Consider the following 20,365-nt stretch of genomic DNA (forward strand, 5'->3'; position numbering starts at 1 on the left):
CCATTTTCTAAACATTAATTTTAAAATGGATCTGGTCTACACTAAACTTATTGTGGACCATGCCTTAAAAAATTTAACAACTTGATTGTAATATATGTTGACGTTTATTACAATTTTTATGAAAAAAGTATCAAATTGGTGTTGTTAGTACATGTTGTACTTGAATAATTTGATTTTACGTCGCAGATCTCTTTTTAAAAGGTAGGGTTACTTTGACTTTGAGTTCACACAAGAGTAGTCCTTGATTTAAAGGACACAACAAAACTGACCCTTAGACTTACTTGGTGAAAATCTTAAGATGAAATCATGTGGAAAAGGCCGGTCTTGCAAGCACCAAATGTATAATAAATTTATTGTAAATCGGTGTTATACACAATTTAAAACCTATCCTTGATAAGGGTATACAAGTGACTAATGAGCCTTAAATTAATAGAATCCCAACAACATGGTCGATCAGGCCCAGTAAGCCACGAACTCAAAATGAAGGATGAAGCCAACCCAATACAGGTGAAGCCCAACAAAGACACAAACCTAGAGAAGCTAGTCCCAACTTCAGTTGCAAGAAACATGGACGCGCGGACCAGGTTAAGGAACAAAAAGGGTTGACATGGCCATGATCAGTCGATTTTCCTCTCCATTTCAGGCAGTTAAAGGAAATATTTATCACTCTCCCTCAATCTCTCAATAACCCTACAACATCAAGAGTATAAATAGGGGAGAAAAGACAGATTGAGGACATGATCAACACATAAACAGAGCATTTCATAGATTTTGTAGCTTTCCTTAGCTTTTGCCGTATCGCTTAGTTTAGCCATAGACTTAGTAGTCTAGTAGTAGCGTAGCAATAATTCGTAGTCTTCTCCATGAATTGAAGAACTCAAAGTTTGCTAGTGTCGGTGTATTTTTCCAAGCATTCAGTACACGGTTAGTTTAGCGCCGGAGTAACTTTTAAACTTTATGATTTAAATTTTACTCCGATCTAATACAATATTTATTGTGCATCACCTTTAATAAGAATTTGTGTACCCTATAAAATCAAAGTCCGTCTACGTCAAAACGAATGGAATCAAACCTCACAAAGCATACCATTGAGTGATTGAGTAATTGAGTTTGAACTCGGATCATTTACAAGTAGGTTAAGTCGAGCCTAACTTTTAACGAACCCAAGTCCGAATGGTCCATAAGCCGCTTTTTTTGTGGTCAATTGGCCATCCTCCGGTATTCCTAGAGTCCAGACTCCCGTCCCAGCAAACTGAATGTCAGTTTGAACTCTTTTCCAGTTTCCACATTTAACAGTTCATTGAGGATGGTAACGACGAAAACTCCTCGATAGGTAAACCCTAGAATTTCAATTTTCGAATTCGAAAGTGCAATTTGGCAAATTACTGGTCATCTACCTCAATCTGACAACAATGTGAAACAATGTGGTAAGTTCTTCCCGATTTTGGCGCCATAATAATCATTCATTCGTATCAACCACACCTTAGTTGGTCAAATTAATAAATAAAAAACCTAGAATTCTCCCCAAATTCTATCCAATCCCCAACTTATCAACTTAATTTTGATTTATTATTGAATGAAGTTCCTTGATTTTGAATTTAATTGAAGAAGTTCAGATTAATCATTAATTATGTTTGCTTGATATGTTTATAGAAATTGGTTGACGAAGATGGTGCACGATTAATGGCCAATTTGTGTAGATTGAGATGGTTGCTGTTGATATGCTTAGAGAAGCACTATTTGGATGTTGCAGCTCAAGGTCATAGTTTTTGCCCGGTATTAATCTCTTCTATACAGCTTTTTAGGTGATCGTTTTGGGGTCCAATGACGGGCATTTTGCAATTTTGATGCTTCTTATGAAATAATTTTGTTTATTATAGATTTTGCTAAATCATTTTACACCGGGATTTTGGTTGTTGCTTATCTAATGCCAGAGGAGTTTAACAATAGTATTTGACACTGGGATAAGATAATTCTTGATGTTTGAGCAACATTCATTTCTATATTAGCTTATTTTGTGTTGACTTTGTTAATGCTTAATTGACTATGTGATTATGTCTGAAAGAGTGAAAGCACGTGGCTTGGGTGAAACCCAAGATTGATCTTTTCTTTTTTGTCTTGTTTTGGGCCATTATCCCCATTTAGGCATTTACATATAAAGCATGTGATACAACTTGTGTGATGTATTGGACTTAGATTTGGCTACTGGTTTTGGTTCTTGCTAGGAAGCTGTGACTTGGGTCATTTGATCCACAATTTATGAAAAGATTGGTTTTATTAAATTGATAAATCAGCTCAATTGGCTAATCTATTGCATCTTTTCCGCTAAGTCGGTAGTTGCGTTTGGTGCTTCACCTATATCTCTATATGTGTGAGACATAAAAGTCTATAGATCTTCTGGTGTTTTGAAATATCGTTCCTCTAGTTGGAGGTTGAGAGTTTGATTCTTATTAGGCATTTGTACTTCCCTTAATACATGAGACATAAAAGTCAAGATAAGCCACTTATTTCATAGGGTCTTCTTTAATGCTAGTATTAGGAGTTTAGGTAGTGAGGTTGCTAGATAGTACTCCGTAGATATGACCATTCAATTTCCGGTGTCTTATTTAGTGTCACATGGCACACCTCATGTGTGCCCATGAGTCTATATCTACAATTTTGTGTACCAACTCTTATTTTTCCTGTTGCTTTTTTTGTCAGAAATATCTGAAACTTTTCCATGGATCATGTAAAGTGAGTGGCACATATTATGGCTCACAACATTGTGATGGCTGTTATGGATGTTAGATTACAACCCACAAACTAGCCTCTTGCAGTCTATTGAAATTTATATGTTCTGTAATCAATAATAATTCTTTCATCACCACTTTCAGATTTGTATGCATGATTGGGGCATGTCCCCTGGAATAATAAATGTTTGCAAAGAAACATTTCTTTATAGGAGTATCTTTTATTTTGTTTTTTTATACTTGATGGTGGTTGGAATAGGGACTTAGGGAGTTAGAAGGTCTATAAGCAGTGGTAGATAAGAAGAAACATGCTTATCGGGAGCCTACCAAGCCGATAAGAACAAACAAACATGATCTAAGCCTTTCAATTGAGCCATAATTATTCCTTTTTTGGTTTGGGGGAGGGAGGGATAAGTAGAGCAGCATCCATTTATGCAAGTCATGGCATCCTAATCCACTTTTCCAAATCCCAGCTGTATTATGCCTTCATGCTGTTCATACTAAATATGACATCAAGAGAACCTTCCCATATGCTTGCTGATATTCTGTGATGGCTATTGAAGTTTCTTTTACTATTGGTATCAGTTCCCCTTTGACCTAAGTATTTTTCATTTTCTTCTTTTCCATTTCTCTTATCCTTATCTATCTTACAATAGATTTATGGGACTAGTCTCATTGTTAATCAAGAATTTGTATGCCAGCTTTATTGTGTGTCTAAAGGCGACCTCTTTCTCTTTTGGGGGTTGTAAATCTTGTGATTTTATTGTATGGAAGCAAGCAAATATGAGAAGATAACTCATAAATAAGACGTGGTAAATATTATGTAAAACTAGCTGTTTTTTTTTTGTCAAAATGAGTTACTGCATGTCTGCATTAGCTATTAATCATCAGGATATACAGCAGAATAGTTTGTGTTGCTAGCATCAGCTACCACTCCTTGTGGCACAAAAATACAGCCATCTATGGCACAATTACTAGTTGTCGATCTATCTGAAAGCTTCAAATAAATCACTTTAATTGGTAGTTCTAAACAAGAAAATAAAAAATAAAACTTTGAACTTAAAATCAACAGGTCTTCATGCACCCGATGTATAATAAATTATTGTACACCGAGATAACTTTTACCCAATTTTTGGGAACTTTTAATATGTTTTGATTAACTTTTATATCATGAAATAATTTTTTATGGGTAAACTTTTTGAAGTATTAAATGGTTAAGTTCTTATGAATGATTTTGAAGGGATAATTTTTGTTACTTTATAAGAAAAAGTTTAAGTTTTAAGAATTTTAGGGTAACTTTACATCCGTCTTACAACTTTTATTGTACCCTAGGTGTAATTAAAAGTTTGTGATTCAAAATACACATTTTATTATTTTAACCAGCTGAAACTTGTCTTATGTTTGTTTTTTTTGGTACAATGAAATTTTTGTTATGTAAGTTAGAGGGGACACCGTATCATTTATTCATTTCAAGTTTTCAACCCATTATTAACTTAGTTATAGTTTTATTGTAATACTAAAATAATTAGCTAATTAGAAATCAATTAACTATTAACTTCAAGCTATATAAAATGACATGACGTGCCATGAATTAACCCAAACGCTGCCTTAATTTGTTTGTCTTTCTATATCTGATAAGTACTTGTGCTGATCTTGTACTTGTGTACGAGTACTTGAATATACCGAAGCTGGCAGGAGAAATTATTCTTTTAATAAATGGATTCGCTTCCATTCATCATTTGACCGACTTGTTTTCAGCATATAATAATATTCACCTATTCCTGAGCTGCTGAGCTGTTTGTGCCTCCCTTAAACTTTGTCTTATTTTCTATTCTTTCAGCATGTAATTATCACCACATGATTTTAAATTAGCGATAATTTCTTCTTCCTTTATAAGTAATTCCTGCTATTGATTGCTCATATTGTCGTATTGTGACTGAGATAATTGTGAAAGTGACTGGAAATTTTCTGTTTAATAGTATTAGAAGATGTGAAAAGAGTTTCAACTGGGGTTGCCTCTTCATGTGAAGTTAAAGATTTCTTCTTATTAAATTTTTAGCATGACATCTTATAGTGTTTACGTTTTCTTATATGATTATTCAATGCCCATATCAAGTGGCTAATTTTTCTATTCATTTTTACTGGGGGGTGGGGGAGATAAGGGGACATGAGGGGGCTGGGTAGGTGATTTTGAAGACATTTTTTTTGTAATTTGGGAGTTGATTTTAAGGATATTTTTGTGAAAAGAGAAAAAATAGGAGGGGATTTTGGCAGTGATATACTCAATCTGATATGGGTCAATACTCAATACCAATGAATAAAGAAGCTCAAGGTGCACTAAGGTGTTAGGGGTCCTGCTGCCCCTAGGCGCACCTTGGGTGCACCCCGATGCGCCTCATTGAAGAGAGGCACATTTAATAAATATCAAAATATTGAATGTGCCTCGTCTGGCTTTAACAAGTGTTTCACCCCATTTTCCTAGTGCCTTAACTCACAGACGCTCCTCTATACACTTGTTAATACTTTTCTAAAAAATACAAAGGGTGATGTTGATCCCGAGTTTTTTGTATAACTCCCTAAAGACGTTCCAGCCAAGCCACTTGACCACGAGTTTAGGAAGTCCTTGTTGCTGATGGGTTAATTGTGCCAAATAACATTCCTAATGCATTGTTGGCTCCTGAGTCACAGCTATGCAATTGCTAGATGTTATATGGTTTTTCAATCTATGAACTTCAGGCTTTTTTACTCCTATATTATTTCCTCTGTCTATATTTTAAGTGTTTTGTCACGGTTATTGACTTATTTCCTGTCTTTATGACATGATGGGGTTTTCTTCTACCATAAACTCTCCAATTAACTATGGCCTATGATAAGTCATACACTCGTACTACATGACATATCTAAGCATATAGGAAAAGGACCCATGATTTTTTAAATGAACCATTCAAAGTCAACTGGTAGATGAACATTTAGAATGCAAATTATATGAAGGTAGTCCAAACTCTCAGAATATTTGATTGGTATCTTTAATATTAAGTTATTAATAAACTGTTATTTTTCCTACTTGTTTCTTCATCTGACACGTCAAGTTTGAGTCACAACATTCACTTCCTTTGTTCCTTGATGCCCGCTAAGTTACAATACAATTTGAAGATGTCTTTCCACTATTTTCCTGTCAAGAATATGATTTATCTTTTGCTTTTAATTATCCGTAAATCTTTTGTTAGGAATAGTTTTGCAGATTCAAATGTAAGCCATCCTTGTAAGATTCCTTGCTCTCCCTTAAAGAATACGCCAAATGAACTTCAGCCTCAGATATTTAAGGAAACATATTCTATTAGTAAAAAAATAAGAATATTTATTTGTAGTAGTGTTTCTTGAAGGTAAACATATGCATGTTTTATCAGGTCAACGTTTGTGTTCGGTTCCTTAATTGTCACAAAATTACATGTAGAGTAATTATTAGCTTGCTTGTAAATGGTTGTATGGTAAAAAAAGAGGTGACTGTTTATAAGATAAAAGGGTGAATTCTCTGGAGAAATGGTGATAGTTTTCATTTGATGACATGAAACCGTCTCTTGCTAGAATTTTCCATGTAATAAAAAAAACTGGCTAATGTCTTTTCATTTTTCCCAAAGCAAAGGTTACTTGGTGACTATTTCTCAGTTAAGAAAAAGAATTTTAACCGAAGCTTGACTACTCCCACATATTTTGTTATCAAAAGATACGAATCCTACAGATGTACACCTCAGATAACCTTTAAGACGGATCTAAGGGTAGTCTGAAATAATTACAATAGAATAAATGAATTTATCAATTAATTACAATTGAATAATTGAAATAATTGAACCAAGTTGTAGTTTTCAACTCTGATGAAGCTATTTGGCCGTACACGTATACATCTTCTGCAATTATATATACCACATACCAGCCTTAGAGGTTCCTTAATTTGTGAAACATATTCATTCCAAGAGATTGAATATTCTTATCAGTTGACATTTTAGATACCAGTACCTAAGAAATGGGAAACTGCACGTCTTGTGTAACTTCAGATGTTCAAGTACATGGATATGGGTGCCTTGAACATGCATTGCACATTCAAGCTGCAATTGGAAACAGACGGCATCCAGTTGGTTCTGTGCACTCTCAGCAGGGAGCCAAAGGTGTAAACCAAGATTCTGCTGTTCTCTACCAGGTTTGTTCTTTATAGCACTAATTATATTCATGTAGTTTAATTTGGAAGATGATTCGTCTAATTGTTGGAATATATTGGGTGATTGATCTGTTTTTTTGTTTTGTTTTTTCTGTTTATTCAGGGATATGGAATAGAGGATGGGGCATTCTGTGCCGTTTTTGATGGGCATGGAAGCAATGGACACATAGTGAGCAGGGTAGTAAGGAACCAGTTGCCTTCATTACTACTGAACCAAAGGAAATATATGGAATGGAATGAGGCACTTGTTAGTGCCTTTAAAGCAACGGACAAGGAGATTAAGCTGCTTGAGAACGCGGACTGTTCTTTCAGTGGAAGTACTGCCGTGGTTGTTGTCAAACAGGTAAAGAAAACAATTCAACTTTCATGATATCTTAACATGCATTTGATTGAATAGGGGAAAATAAATTGTCTGCATTAATTCTAACAAGATGTTGTTACACAGGGTGAAGACCTTATCATCGCCAATCTTGGAGATTCCCGAGCTATCCTCGGAACAATAACTGAAAATGGAGTCCAAGCTATTCAATTAACAAGTGATCTAAAGCCTGATGTACCTAGTGAAGTTGACCGGATTAAGAAAGCTAATGGTCGGGTGTTTGCTCATGAGAGTCAACCACACATCCAACGTGTGTGGTTGCCTAATGAGGATGTCCCAGGCCTTGCAATGACCCGTGCTTTTGGTGATTTTGATATGAAGAGCCACGGGATTATTGTCACGCCCGAGGTCACTCATCGTCGCTTAACCCCCGAAGACCAATTTCTTCTACTTGCTTGTGATGGGGTAAGCTTGCTGAATTTTGCTTCTGAAGAACCAGAAAAACCATATTATAATGCTTATAATTTTCTACAGTATATTTGTTCTGAACTTGTTCACCCTTCTTGTATTCAGAGAGTTGGTAATGTTTGCTCTTTCTTGTATGTTAACGGGGAGAGAACAGAACAGTTGACTCCGACTCATATACTTGGAGGGAGTTCTTCAAAAAAAATTAAGAAAGAAATCTTGACAAACGTTTTTGAAAATGTCTTCATTGTTTGCCGTTCTGCTTCAGAAATGTTCTCTCAGAGGAAAATCATGTAGATATAGTTTCTGATGTGTTAATGGTTGTACTGTCTTATTAGAAGAAAAGCATGTGGATACAGTTTCTGATGTGTTTGGTTTGGTGAAAATACAGGTTTGGGATGTTCTTAGCAATGAAGAAGTTGTGTCAGTTGTGAAATCAGTAAAGAACAAGGAGGCAGCTGGTAAAGCAGTAGTAGACGAAGCTCTTGCTGCATGGAAGCGTAAGTTTCCTTCAGCAAAAGTTGATGACTGCACTGCTGTCTGCCTGTTCTTGCAGGATAGAGAAGACAGTTTGTTGCTTCCTACGACTTGAGAGTTGAGATACATAATCTGTAACCATATTAATGAGTTCTAATAATCGAAGCTCGTGACCCATATCCGATTTTCTGAAGCTGCAAAACCTGATTGTGGTTCATAATGTTTGCTCTGAAATTGGAATAATGAGGGATGCATTATGTCCATTAATTTAATGTGTATATAAATTCCATCACTTTCTTTGTGATGCACATGTATTGCGTATATATAATATAATGTAATTGTATTTAAAAGATTTTGTACCTAATTGTTTTTGCTTTTACATCAAAATATCACTTTTTATTACTGGTAATCGGATTAGTTCTTGTATCGTGGCAGGGTCCAGGAAGAAAATAGATTAAGGACAGTTCAAGAAACTAGTTATTGAGTACTCCGTATGAATCTTCAGAGTAACTTTGAGAAGAATGACAGTAAATCCTTGGTAGTTTTATATAGAGGTTGCTAAATTCCTTCTTTTTTTTCTTTCTTTTTTTTGAATTTGGAAGTCTGCTGTATAAGAAGGATAACCAAAAAGTCAAAAACAGCAACAAAAGTCTAACGGGATCGGTCATAACTCATAAGTAACCAACTATGAAAGACATCTTCTACCACGCAAATGTGAAATGTACTTCGTATGTTATCAATTCAGAAAATGCAAAATGCATCCTTGAGGGATTCACATTAGAAAACAAATTTTATTTATTTTGACCAAGGAAATTAAAAAATATTTGACATGGTTATTAAAGATCCTAATTAATTCCATTTACTCAACTTGCCAATATATGTTACTCCTCAATACTACTTCGTTTCAAAATTTACTACCTTACCTTTCTTATCATTTTTCATATTTATAATTTTCCACTCACGTTCTCTTACTTTATTCACATTATGCTTATACCCACCCACTTTTTTACACATTTCTCTTACTTTACCCATATTCAATTACATTCAACCAACTTTTTCTACTTTTTTTAATCAATTTTTATGCAAATAGTAACTGTAAACATTTTAATAGAACGGAGGTAGTATGTATGATTAACGTTAATAATAATACACTTATTTATTGATCTAGAGGTTAAGCGACTCTCACATTATACGTGATTCGTCAGTGTAATATTAAGAAATTGTTGCAAGACCTCCGCTTCTCTTCCTCTCAAACTTCCCAAGATCTCATGGTCAAGAAGGTAGAACTATCGCATCATTTTGATTAAAAAAAGACATCATTATTTTGTGTCAAATTGTACACTTGAATTAGCTCGTGTACGGAGTAGTGGAGTACTGACGTAATTTCACACGGTTGCGTCAAGTAGCATGGCCACATTATTTAACCTTTTGGAACGCTAACCGAAGGCAATATCAATAGAGGTTTTTTCGTGAGGTTTGTTTCATGTTTTTTAAGTTTTTTGTTTATGTAAATTGAATGATATATAGGTAGTCCAATACATAATTTTTTAAGTATGTTTGTCTATTATTAGCACGAAATTTGTTGAAAGTGGAATTTGTAAAATGATGATGTGACATAGAAATAAACCTCGATGACGTTTGCACTTTTACTAAGCTATTACCTTGAGGAGTCTATGTAGAGACAACGTAAACAAATGCATATTACGGAGGATTGGTTGAAGTTTGTAGGTCTAATACTCCACCAAAACAACCCCTCTTTTCCTGTTTAAGTTGCTTACGTGTTTGATTTTTATTGGTTGTTTATGTGGTCCCTACATAGACCTTGTATATGTGTAACAACGCCAACTCTCCCAACTCAATTTATTAAAGTGTAAGTTTATTTAATATTCTAAAAGCGACACTGCTGCGTTCTATTCATCTGATTTCCACTTATTTTTCCTGAACTTATCTTATCTGAACTTATCTGAACTTATTAGAACTTATCAAAACTTATTTTAGTTATAAATTGTACTTGGCCAACCCTTATTTTCCCTGAACTTATCTTATCTGAACTTATCTGAACTTAACTGAACTTATCTGAACTTATTTTTCCTGAAATAAGTGGAAATAAGGTGAAAAGAACAGGGCCTTATTTAGAAACCCATAAAAAAATTAGTTAAATCGACATTTATTTCGAAACGAAGAAAGTACTTAGGCCCTGTTCGGCAAAATTAGCGGTAGCGGGTAGCGGTTAGCGGTTGAGTAGCAGGTAGCGGTTAAAGTAGCGAGTAGCGGTGAATAGTAGGGTAACGGTTAGCTGTCAAAGTAGCGGTAACTAATATGAGTGTTCGGTAAAAGTAGCGGTTGATATTATAAAAATAAAAATAAAAGCAAGAATATTATTTAAAACTTTATTATAAATTTGTCAAACGCTACCCGCTACCTTAAACGCTACTAATTTTAACGTTTGACAAAAGCTACCCAACCGCTACCTCAACCGCTAACCGCTACCTAAATCGCTACTTTACCAAACACTTACAAATTTTACAAGTAGCGTCTTAACTAGGTCAAAACGCTACCCGCTACCTCAAACGCTACCGCCGAACACGCCCTTAGTCAACTAATTAGAGATGCGAAATTGCGAATCCAATAGATGTTGAATAACTTTGTATGCCTTCTTAGAAGAATCTAAAGGTAATCTAAAATAATACTCCTACAAAAAGTAAACAACAATTAATCAAACCAATTGCAATAAGTTATGTTTTTAACATCCTTTGAATTCAATTGGACAGTATCATTTGCTTCGGTCAGCAAACATTTTTGTAGACTTTAGATAAGCTTATTTTATGAAGCAATTAAGTTAACTACGTATTATTCAAATATAAAAGATGCCCAATTCAAAGAAAAAAGATGCACAATAATTTCCCTAAAAAAAAAACACAATAAGTAGGAATCTAATTAGAAAAAAGAAATTAAACGGGAAATTGTGTATCTTATAGATCGTTCGGATATTTAAGTGCATGAAAATGAAAAGAGGTTTTCTGAGACTATACTAGATATAGTCCTTAAATCCTATACTCTGTACTAAGGTTAAATGGTACTTTCAGGTAATAAATTGAGTATTTATTTTGATTTGTGAGTACTAAACAACGACAACTTTTGTGTAAAGTTCGTCTTATCGAAAAGACCGTGTTATTGACTCCATTGCTTATCTAATTATTTTCAGTGCTTAACTAATTGATTGCATTGCTTAACTAATTGGTTTCATTACTTAACTTCTATGACACTAAGGTGATTTTTTGCGTAAACCGCCTTATAAAAGTGTAACCAAACTATGTGGTTTGGTAGTATAGTCGTCTTAAGTATTTCGTTATTTTGACTTACTTCAGACAAAATAAGTTCAGTTAAGTTCAGATAAGCTCAGTTAAGTTTAGATAATATAAGTTCAACAAAAATAAGTTTTTTTCAGACATTTTCACACACAAATAAGTTTATTTCAGACAAAATAAGTTTTTTTTTAGATAAAACAAGTTCATATAAGTTAAGTTCAGTTAAGTTCGAATAAGTTCAGTTAAGTTCAATTAAGTTCAGATAAATTCAAATAATATAAATTCAGTCAAAATAAATCCAATATAATGATGCCTTGAAATGGGGGCCCAAAAATTATTTGTATCAAACTACAATTAAATTATGCTCCTACTTTCTAGCTTAATTTTTTTTGGCAATAATGAGTAATATCTCAACTTAAAAAAAAAGAAAAAAAAAATACAAAAATCAACAGCCATACGGGATAAAAATAATAATCAAGTAATTTATTTATTATTAGGGAAAATAAAGATTTTAACTTAATCAAATTAGATACTCCGTAATTACTTTTAAAAATAGATAATTAAAAAGAAAAAGAAAAGGAAAAACGCAAATTTAGTAGTTCTTCCGGTAGCTGTGTGAGATCCAAAACACAAAAATTAGGACTTGGAGTATCAAATCAGGGAACGAAAATTGATGGGTGGGAATATGAATCTGGTGATTTGGAATTTGTTGATATTTAGGGATGCTTTTCATGTGAGAAGATCCTCCTCTCTGGTTATTGACCAATCTGATTATTAGACTACTGTTTTCTATTCATAATTTTCTTAGTGTTCGTGTCAGGGATTATCATTCTCCAAATCACCACTGGTTGCACTTTAAGTCCATCTTTGATGAATTTAACATAGATGTCATTTTTAGAAAACTAACCGTCGGTTTTTACTTTGGTATGGTCGGGTGCATGGTCGGATGCAAGTTTGTTGTCAATATCAGCTTAACCATGTTTGTTAATTAATAATTCAACATCAAGGTAAGGACCAACCTCATAACATAAGAGATTAAGGGCTGAAAAATACATTTAGGGTGGGCCTGAACTAAGACCGATGTGGACAATAATTGGCATAAAAATAAGTCATCATTGACCTTCCGAGGAATACCAAAAAAAACAATTCATTAGTTGCCAAAACTTGATCTCATATGCTCTCTTTGAATTGAAGTTTGAAGAAAACAACACCACAAAACAAAGAAAGTATCTCAATTATCCATTACTGGTCGATATATGTCAAAACTTTGTTTCAAGATCATTGTACGTTTGGTGGTTCCTGTACAGACAGATCATCATACGACACAGGCACCCTAATCCTATCATGTACAGGAATACGTTTCTCTCCGGTGCTTGGCTGACCTGATTGTTCTTCAATTGGGGTATTTATCTCACAGTCATTCTCTAAAGTGCTAGGCACCGGTTTAATGGTGGTTGAATCTGAAGCACTAGGTGGTTGGCCCCTTGGTCGCATAAATTGTTTCTGCAAAGCACATGAAGTATGAGACAAGATATATATAACTTTGAAAAAGGAATAGAGTTCCTATTAAAATTAGATATCGATCTACTTCTTTACACAAACGTGGATCTCCATTATTGTATACTTTCAACAAACGAGCATTCTTTGTGTGTTTAATTTGGGTGGAGAGTTTGTTCTATTGCCCAGAAGAGACTATCTACTTTTTTGAGTCTAATCTCACTCCCTCAATTTGCAGAACTTTAAAATCAATTTAGAAATTTGTCAACAGTGTATGTTGGCGATGCCGTGAGATCAAAGGAATGTGACACAAAAAAGAGAAATTAGAATTGGATCCAAGTTAAGGGGTAAGTGCCCAAGAACCTGTATGATAATTGAACCTCCAACTTCATAGTTAGAAGATGGGAGCTTCCGCTACTAAGCTCCCACATGAAGTACCAAGTAAAAGAAAAAGGTCATAAATAGAGTTGAACCCAATTACATTGCAAAGATGTTAGAAATTTTGGTGCAGAAGAATTGGTGGGTATTTGGTGCTTATGTTTTTGATATGGAGAGCAAGGGTGAACATGAGATAAAATTAATATTGTATTTCATTTTTCATTTAATGCCTCTATTTATAAGTCATCTCCATTCTCTAGAATTTTCTATCTCCTTTACTAGCTAGATTTTTCTAGACACGTAACTATATATTTCTTAGGTAAATTCTAGATATTATTTTAGCTAGATTTTTCTACACACTTTATTATTTTAGCTAGATTTTTAAGGTGGGAATATCCTCATCCTCTCGTACCAAACATGAAGGTCTGATTAAGAAGAATACATCCTTCACCTATCCATAAGAAGAATACATCCTTGACCTATGACCAAACCTACCATAAATAGAAGAATACATCCTTCATCTATCCATTAGACCGCAGTTACAAAAAATCCAAGGCATTGAACATCCAAAGGCAGTTATGAGCCAGTAAACTTCGAAAGAAAGAGAATATTTTGTGTTCGACACTAGCTCTGTTTCTCTAAATTTACTAGATGAGAACATAATTTGGCTCACTGAGATATTCCCAAGTCCAATGTTATACAGAGGAGGACAGTTATCCAGATTTTCTTTTTGTTAGAAGATACGGAGTATGTTAATTTTCATTATACATTTCCGTATGTTAATTTTCGATATACATCAAGCATCCATGATCCATCTAACCCGATGACTGCATCCTCCCAAAAGGGGGTCAAATCCTAACTATTTTGTATTTGAAAGCATATTGACATAAAAAAGGGGCAGATTTACTTCAAGCATTCAGGAAGTTCACAACTATTATTTGCAAATTTCCACATATCACAGGCCAAAATAAACCAGCAATTCCCGTTCTTTAATCCCAAAACCTCCAAAATAGCACCATGATGTGCTTTTTAAACATATCACAATATCGTCAAGACACAAGATATTTGCAGCAGAAATGAAAACTTCTTTAATTTGTTTTTTATAAGATGCAAGATAACATGTAAGAAGTACTTGATACTTGATAATAGTAATTCACTTCAAATGGACGTAAAAAGAAAGTATAATAAAGCATGACCATAATGCATACCTCAAATTCCCTTCCTTTCTTCATTATCTCCTTATAGGCATTGGGGTCTCTTGCCTTTAGTATATTCCACAGTATGCCTCCCCCTGTTCTATGTCGATCACCTAAAGCAGTCTTCTGACCTCCACAAGCTTGGACAGCTACTACCTGCAATTCACACATGCTATTGAGAAAAAGAATAATAACTTCTATTGTGGAAAGAAAGGAGCATAGAATGCGTAAGCTATTGACAGAAAAAGGTTGCCGCAAAAAGGAAACACTACGTAGCAGTAAACCAAACCAAATAAAAGCATAAGTTTCAGCGTAATCTCTATAATGTGAAAAATATGGCTCTTTGAATAAACACATACGAAATATAAAATAGTAAACCAAACAAGACAACATAATACTTCTAATAATTAAATTACTAAAATATGATTAATCGCGATTGGGAAAAAAATTATGTATACCGAAGGCACAATAAATGTGATGAGATATATTACAAACTTACAAATCGACTATTCAACAAAAATTGCAAATAACTAGCCACCTTACCAATTATGAACTAATCCACGTCACATAAAGGCTCTTCATATTCTTTTCAAATAGCTGACACCATACGGAAAACCATAAAAGAAAGAAGGGGGGTGGGGGGAGATAAAAATAAAGAACAGAAACTCCTTCATAACTAAAAAGGTAAATGTTTTCCGAAAATCCATGGCAGATTAAGAACTGAAAATGGAAATTGAGGGAATTTGCTTGAATTTGCTTTGGGGGGAAGGTGGTTTTAATAAACCTTTTATAACTAAAAAAACTGTTCCTAAGTCTCTCAAGTTTGAGTATAAAATTAGGTGAGTGGGTGGGTCAACAATTCTGGTATCAAATCTGAAGACAGTAGAAACCTTATGATATTTTCAATTAAGTTCTTGAGAAGAGTAACTGCAGGTTTTTTCTTCAAAAATAAAATAAAAAATAACTGCAAGTTCTTCGAAAGGTTCATCAGTTTGTCACGTTCACCACATTAGTACCAAAGTGCAAAGTCAGTCACCCAGAGGATATCTCAGCCCAGATATCTGAATAACTGAAAGAAGTAATAAGCTTCCGCTAAAGGTATCTGCAAAGGTGGGAAAACAACACCAAGCATCAGAAACTTTAGAAGACTTTGAGCCCATATATCTCAGGTTTGGAAAAGGATTCTCTGGAAAAATCCTTATTAGTCTCACCTTTCAAATTGAAGAAAGATTAGGTCTGCAAGGCCATGTTCAAATTAAGGTAAGTTTTCAACCTATAATAGTAAACAAAAAGAGGTAAGGCAAGTCATTGAATATCTGAGGAGGTAAAATGAAGGGTAGTTCCTTGAGTCCTGAGCTATTGAGGCTGCCAAACAGATAGCTGGTGCAAGACTCACTGGATTGTTTGCTTGCACACCTTATGTAACAAGTATGACGGGAATTGACAATTACTACAAATGAGGTGGACTTTGAGTCGCAATAAAGAGAAGCATTTCTGTTAGAGAAAGCATCAGAGAGACAGAAATAGTCACCCATCAAGATTGGTGCAATGACAATAGCCATTACAACGGAAAATACTGAAGTGGTATGTATACACAGGATCAACATCCGTGAATAACTATCCCTTGAATGATGCCACAAAATGAATTCAGAAGCCACTATCATGTAGCATCAAACGACAGATTGCATAAAGAGGCAAGTGTATGAAAAAAGTATAGAGCACTCAAGTTGGATACAGCTTTTCATTGTGTATTTGATTATAAGGAGCACATAGAACATACAAAGACATCCATATCAGCACCAACAACAAAGATATCTGAAAATTGAAGGTCTGTATTACCTCTTTAAGAAGTTCCTTAATAGCGAATACTCCCAGAACACCAACAGCAGCATACACCAAATATGACTTTCTCTCTCTAAACCGCTTACACACATCCAAAACAAAGCTGTAGATAATACATGAAAAAATCATTTAGAAGACACAGCTTAATTGGAAGAAGAATGCAACTGTAATTGCAATTACAAATTGTCAATTTGCTTTACAAGTAACATGAAATATATCCATGCTTCCAACATCATTGACATGATGGTTGCTACTTCGGAAAAATCACTATTGAGTCCTGCTAACAAAGGCAAGAAACTTCTGCATACGACTTTGGAACGCCAAAAAGAAAAGAACGAAAATGTAATTCAATTTGGAGCTTGATAGTGCATAAAAACCCAGTCTGGGTGCATACAATTACATTCTCATGAAAACACAATTCAATGTGCATTCTCACATATGCTAGGGAAAACAACAAATTGACAATGCAGCTAAAAATATACAATTGAAGGGCACAAAACAAAGGACTCGGCAAGGCAAACCCAAACCTGTCAATGTTTTCTCCATCTGATGCGGGTGGGCCTTTCTTTTTCTTCTTATTCTTCTTCTTCCTTCTCGTCTTCTTTGCTGGTTGAATACTTCCGCCTTGCGAATCCATCTTCACTTCCTTGTCATTTCTGTCATTAGTTTTGCCTAAAACATGCCCATCCACAACTTCTCCTTCTTCAATATCCATCATCTCCGCATCATCACTATTTCCAAAACTCACCTCTTCCTCAATAGTATCTAATATGCTCTCCATTACTCCTAAACAAGAACAAAAAGACACATCAAACATCGGGCAAATTTCAATCCCTGATTTCGTTCTCCCCCAACAAACCCTTAATGACCACTCAACAATGCATAAATTATAACAGGAATCTCAGATTAACAACAAAAAGAAAAATCACAAATTTCCCCAAAACAAGATAATCTAGGAAAGGAATGCAAACCGGGGGCAATTTAACGAAGAACAGTTAAACACCCATCATCAGAAACTAAAATCATAAACAAAGTGCAAAAATAAGAAAACAAAATGCGGATTAACCCCACTTAATTAGCTAGAAATTAAAGGTTTCAGAATACTAAATTGAATAAGAAAAGCGAAGATTAAAAGATCCCTGTTGATCCCAACTCTTTCCTTGGCCTATTAGTAAGGTTTTCAAACATAAGGCGAAACTCAATCGGGAATTAGCGAAAAGATAAACGGAAGAGCAAAAAATACCTTGGGATGATTAATCGCTGCAAATACTGATGACGGAGAGGGTTTTGTGGGTGGGTTTGTTGAGATTATAGGGTGGTGGAGTGGAGTTACGACGAGCTTGTGAGAGCTCGCGAGTCGGGAGTGTCGACTCAGTGAGTCACGGCTTTGATGTTTCCTTGTTTTGGATTAAGCCCATTAGAGTACGAAGCATCAAAACTAGAGCTGGGCCGGGTAGCAAAAAAAAATTCGAATCGGGTCAGATTAGGGTGAGTAGAGTTTTGGCCTTTGGGTCGTTTCCGGTAAGGAGAATTTCGGTTTGGGTCAAGTAAATTTCAAGTCTACTAATAATTTATTTATTTATTGAAAACAAATTCATGTTAATTATATTTAAAATCTACCGAGTTCATTACAGGTAGAGGTGATCAAAAGTCGGGTTGGACTGGGTTTTAATACAAAAACTCATTCTCAAACTCATAAATTTGGTACGGGCTTTACGGGTCGTATGGGTTTTTTTCGGGCTTTTTCAGGCTGAGGTCTGGCGTTGGTCTTATAATGCGTATTTGAGGTTCACTACAACAAAAAGGATCAAAGAGGGCAAGAAAAATCGCCCTCTTTCATTGAAAAATCGCCCTGTTAAGCTATAAGGGCGACATGTTTATCGCCCTCAATGTCGCCCTGTTATAACCGTTGTATTAGCTTTGCAGGTCAAACATTAATTTTCACCCTCTTTGGTTGAGATTTAACGGGGCGCCATTTTTCGCCTTCTTTGTTAAATTCAAGGAAGGCAACCATGCTCGCCCTCTTTGCTTACAATCAAAGACGGCATTGTACACTAATTCCTATTACAGTTAAAAATTGCGTGACTTGGTAGAGACCATACACTAAATTCCGTGCAGTCGGTTTATTGTAAAGCTTAACTGTTGTTCATGCAGAAATGCAAGCCGAATAGTATCCTGCTTAAACAGGCACCCCCAAGACACACCATAAAGCCGAAAAGGCCAGAAGAGGGAAACGGGGAAGAGAACAAATCATCAAAAACAGTCCTATTTACTTACTATCTTGTCAACTACCAAACGAGTGATGCACCTAAATCACACCCTCGCCACCACAAGTAATCTAATCATGAACAATGTATGTAAGGCATAAAATCCTCCACCGCAAATAAAAGAAACTCTGTTACTTACAATTCTTGAATTCTGCACTATTTTCACTCATTTTCTCTTCGTTTCTTTCCCGTCCAATTCCTCCCTATCAAACGTACCAAAAGGACATAATAAAAACAGACTACTACAGACATTCACCCATCCAGAAGTGAATTGACAAAATACAACTCTAGTTTTTTATCGAACTAGTTAACGAAAGACAGAGGACTTCAAACTTATTTAGTTAATGGCACTTTCTTTTCGAAGTGAATTGACAGATTACTCTTATTTAGTTCATGGCACTTGCTTTTCGTTGACACAGAAATCAGCCAACATGCAATTTGCACAAGAATCAAGCTCACTACCAGTCTCACCTCACCTCTCACCTAGTGTTTGTTGATATTTATTATTGACTCCAAGCCTTCATTAACCTTTTAATCTGTAACCTGAACATAGCTGGTTACTCGGATATAAGCATTATGTTGTCTGTGTTACCCAATGTTCAAAATTTATACTATTGTAATCAATTTCGTTCACATTAAAACTAAAAAGACTTCAGAACAGGAAACTTGAAGAAATACCACCCTCAGTCAGTAGCAAAGATTTTAAACCTGATATGATGCGTCCAATTGGCTTCAAAAACAAGGATATATGACGAGCTTTATGTGTGTCAAAGAAGTTCCATACAGGAATAGTCTCTCTCAGTTAAGCCATACAATCATAAATCATGCCCAAAAATTGAATCCAAATGCAAAATATAGATTAAAAGTAATAATCTAATTTACAAATAATAAAACACGTACAAATCTTAACGAAATAAAGGTAATCGAATTCGTAGAGTAAAAAATCTAATAAATCAGGAATCAGCATTTGTGTAAGCATTAATTTCAGGCATTTTTTCGGATTCATCAACCCTAATACAAAATTCGACAAGAAAAATCGAAATAAGGAACTCGCCTGATTCGAAAAGCTGGAGTTTGAGATTTCAGAAGTTTATCTCTCTAAAATATCATCAATCACAGTTTTGCTCCTCGTGCTCGTGCTCGTATTGCTCAGGAGCGAGGTTGTACTCTACCAATACACAATCTACCAACAATAATGAAAATTCGACAGAAATGCTGGAATGGCGAAGGAATTTGAGGGAGAATCAAGGGAGAAAACCGCGAATAATCTGGAATGGCTTATTTGGGGGGAATGGAATTGGGGGTTTAGGGTTTATCATTTTAGGGTTTATTTTTGGTGTTTTTCAAAATCAGGCTGGGACCTGGGGTCCTGGGGAAATTCATTTGGTGTTTTTTCATTAAGATATTTTATCAAATAGGGCAACATTAAAAATCGTCATTCATTTTATTAGAAAAGGGCGACACAATGTAATCGCGCTTATTGTTACAATATACGACAACGATTATCTTTTCGCCCTCTTTGATAAAATGAGTTTTGGGACTTGGGTTTGTGTTTTGGAGTTTTTCTTTCTATGTTTTATTATTTTCATAAAGTTATTTGATTAAGGAGGGCAAATTTTAAAACACGTCCTCGTATTTTTATCAAAAAGGGCAACCACAAATAAGTCGCCCTCA

The 20,365-nt window shown here is 34.9% G+C and overlaps 2 protein-coding genes across 4 annotated transcripts; one reads left to right on the forward strand and one right to left on the reverse strand.

Annotated features, from left to right (window-relative positions):
- Positions 1-1,240: 1,240 nt before the first annotated feature.
- LOC110789260 (probable protein phosphatase 2C 72) lies at positions 1,241-8,612 on the forward strand. 3 transcript variants are annotated; one of them, XM_056842778.1, is made up of 6 exons: positions 1,241-1,427; positions 1,654-1,759; positions 6,782-6,924; positions 7,046-7,285; positions 7,388-7,726; positions 8,118-8,612. In XM_056842778.1, the coding sequence occupies exons 2-6, from the start codon at positions 1,684-1,686 to the stop codon at positions 8,316-8,318; spliced, it is 999 nt and encodes a 332-aa protein (XP_056698756.1). In that variant the 5' UTR covers positions 1,241-1,427; positions 1,654-1,683; the 3' UTR covers positions 8,319-8,612. The 3 variants fall into 3 exon arrangements, with proteins under 3 accessions (XP_056698756.1, XP_021849601.1, XP_056698761.1); XM_021993909.2 differs by having other exon boundaries at positions 1,245-1,427; positions 1,654-1,776; positions 6,722-6,924; XM_056842783.1 differs by lacking the exons at positions 1,241-1,427; positions 1,654-1,759 and adding an exon at positions 3,265-3,307.
- Positions 8,613-12,661: 4,049 nt separating this feature from the next.
- On the reverse strand, positions 12,662-20,086 carry LOC110789261 (uncharacterized). The gene is made up of 5 exons (XM_021993910.2): positions 19,746-20,086; positions 16,952-17,210; positions 16,422-16,527; positions 14,595-14,738; positions 12,662-13,014 (listed from the first exon to the last, which is right to left on the reverse strand). The coding sequence occupies exons 2-5, from the start codon at positions 17,203-17,205 to the stop codon at positions 12,790-12,792; spliced, it is 729 nt and encodes a 242-aa protein (XP_021849602.1). The 5' UTR covers positions 17,206-17,210; positions 19,746-20,086; the 3' UTR covers positions 12,662-12,789.
- Positions 20,087-20,365: the final 279 nt, after the last annotated feature.

This window comes from Spinacia oleracea, chromosome 1 (assembly GCF_020520425.1).
Source record: "Spinacia oleracea cultivar Varoflay chromosome 1, BTI_SOV_V1, whole genome shotgun sequence".
Classification (NCBI taxonomy): domain Eukaryota; kingdom Viridiplantae; phylum Streptophyta; class Magnoliopsida; order Caryophyllales; family Amaranthaceae; genus Spinacia; species Spinacia oleracea.

Bases quoted from the DNA above. Each gene is read 5' to 3' on its own strand.
- LOC110789261 (XM_021993910.2), bottom strand. From the start codon at position 17,205: ATGGAGAGCATATTAGATACTATTGAGGAAGAGGTGAGTTTTGGAAAT. The intron at 16,528-16,951 runs GTTTGGGTTTGC...TATTATCTACAG, and splicing joins GATGGAGAAAACATTGACAG to CTTTGTTTTGGATGTGTGTA. The intron at 13,015-14,594 runs GTATGCATTATG...TGTGCTTTGCAG, and splicing joins AGAAAGGAAGGGAATTTGAG to AAACAATTTATGCGACCAAG.
- LOC110789260 (XM_056842778.1), top strand. From the start codon at position 1,684: ATGGCCAATTTGTGTAGATTGAGATGGTTGCTGTTGATATGCTTAGAG. The intron at 6,925-7,045 runs GTTTGTTCTTTA...CTGTTTATTCAG, and splicing joins ATTCTGCTGTTCTCTACCAG to GGATATGGAATAGAGGATGG. The intron at 7,286-7,387 runs GTAAAGAAAACA...GTTGTTACACAG, and splicing joins CCGTGGTTGTTGTCAAACAG to GGTGAAGACCTTATCATCGC.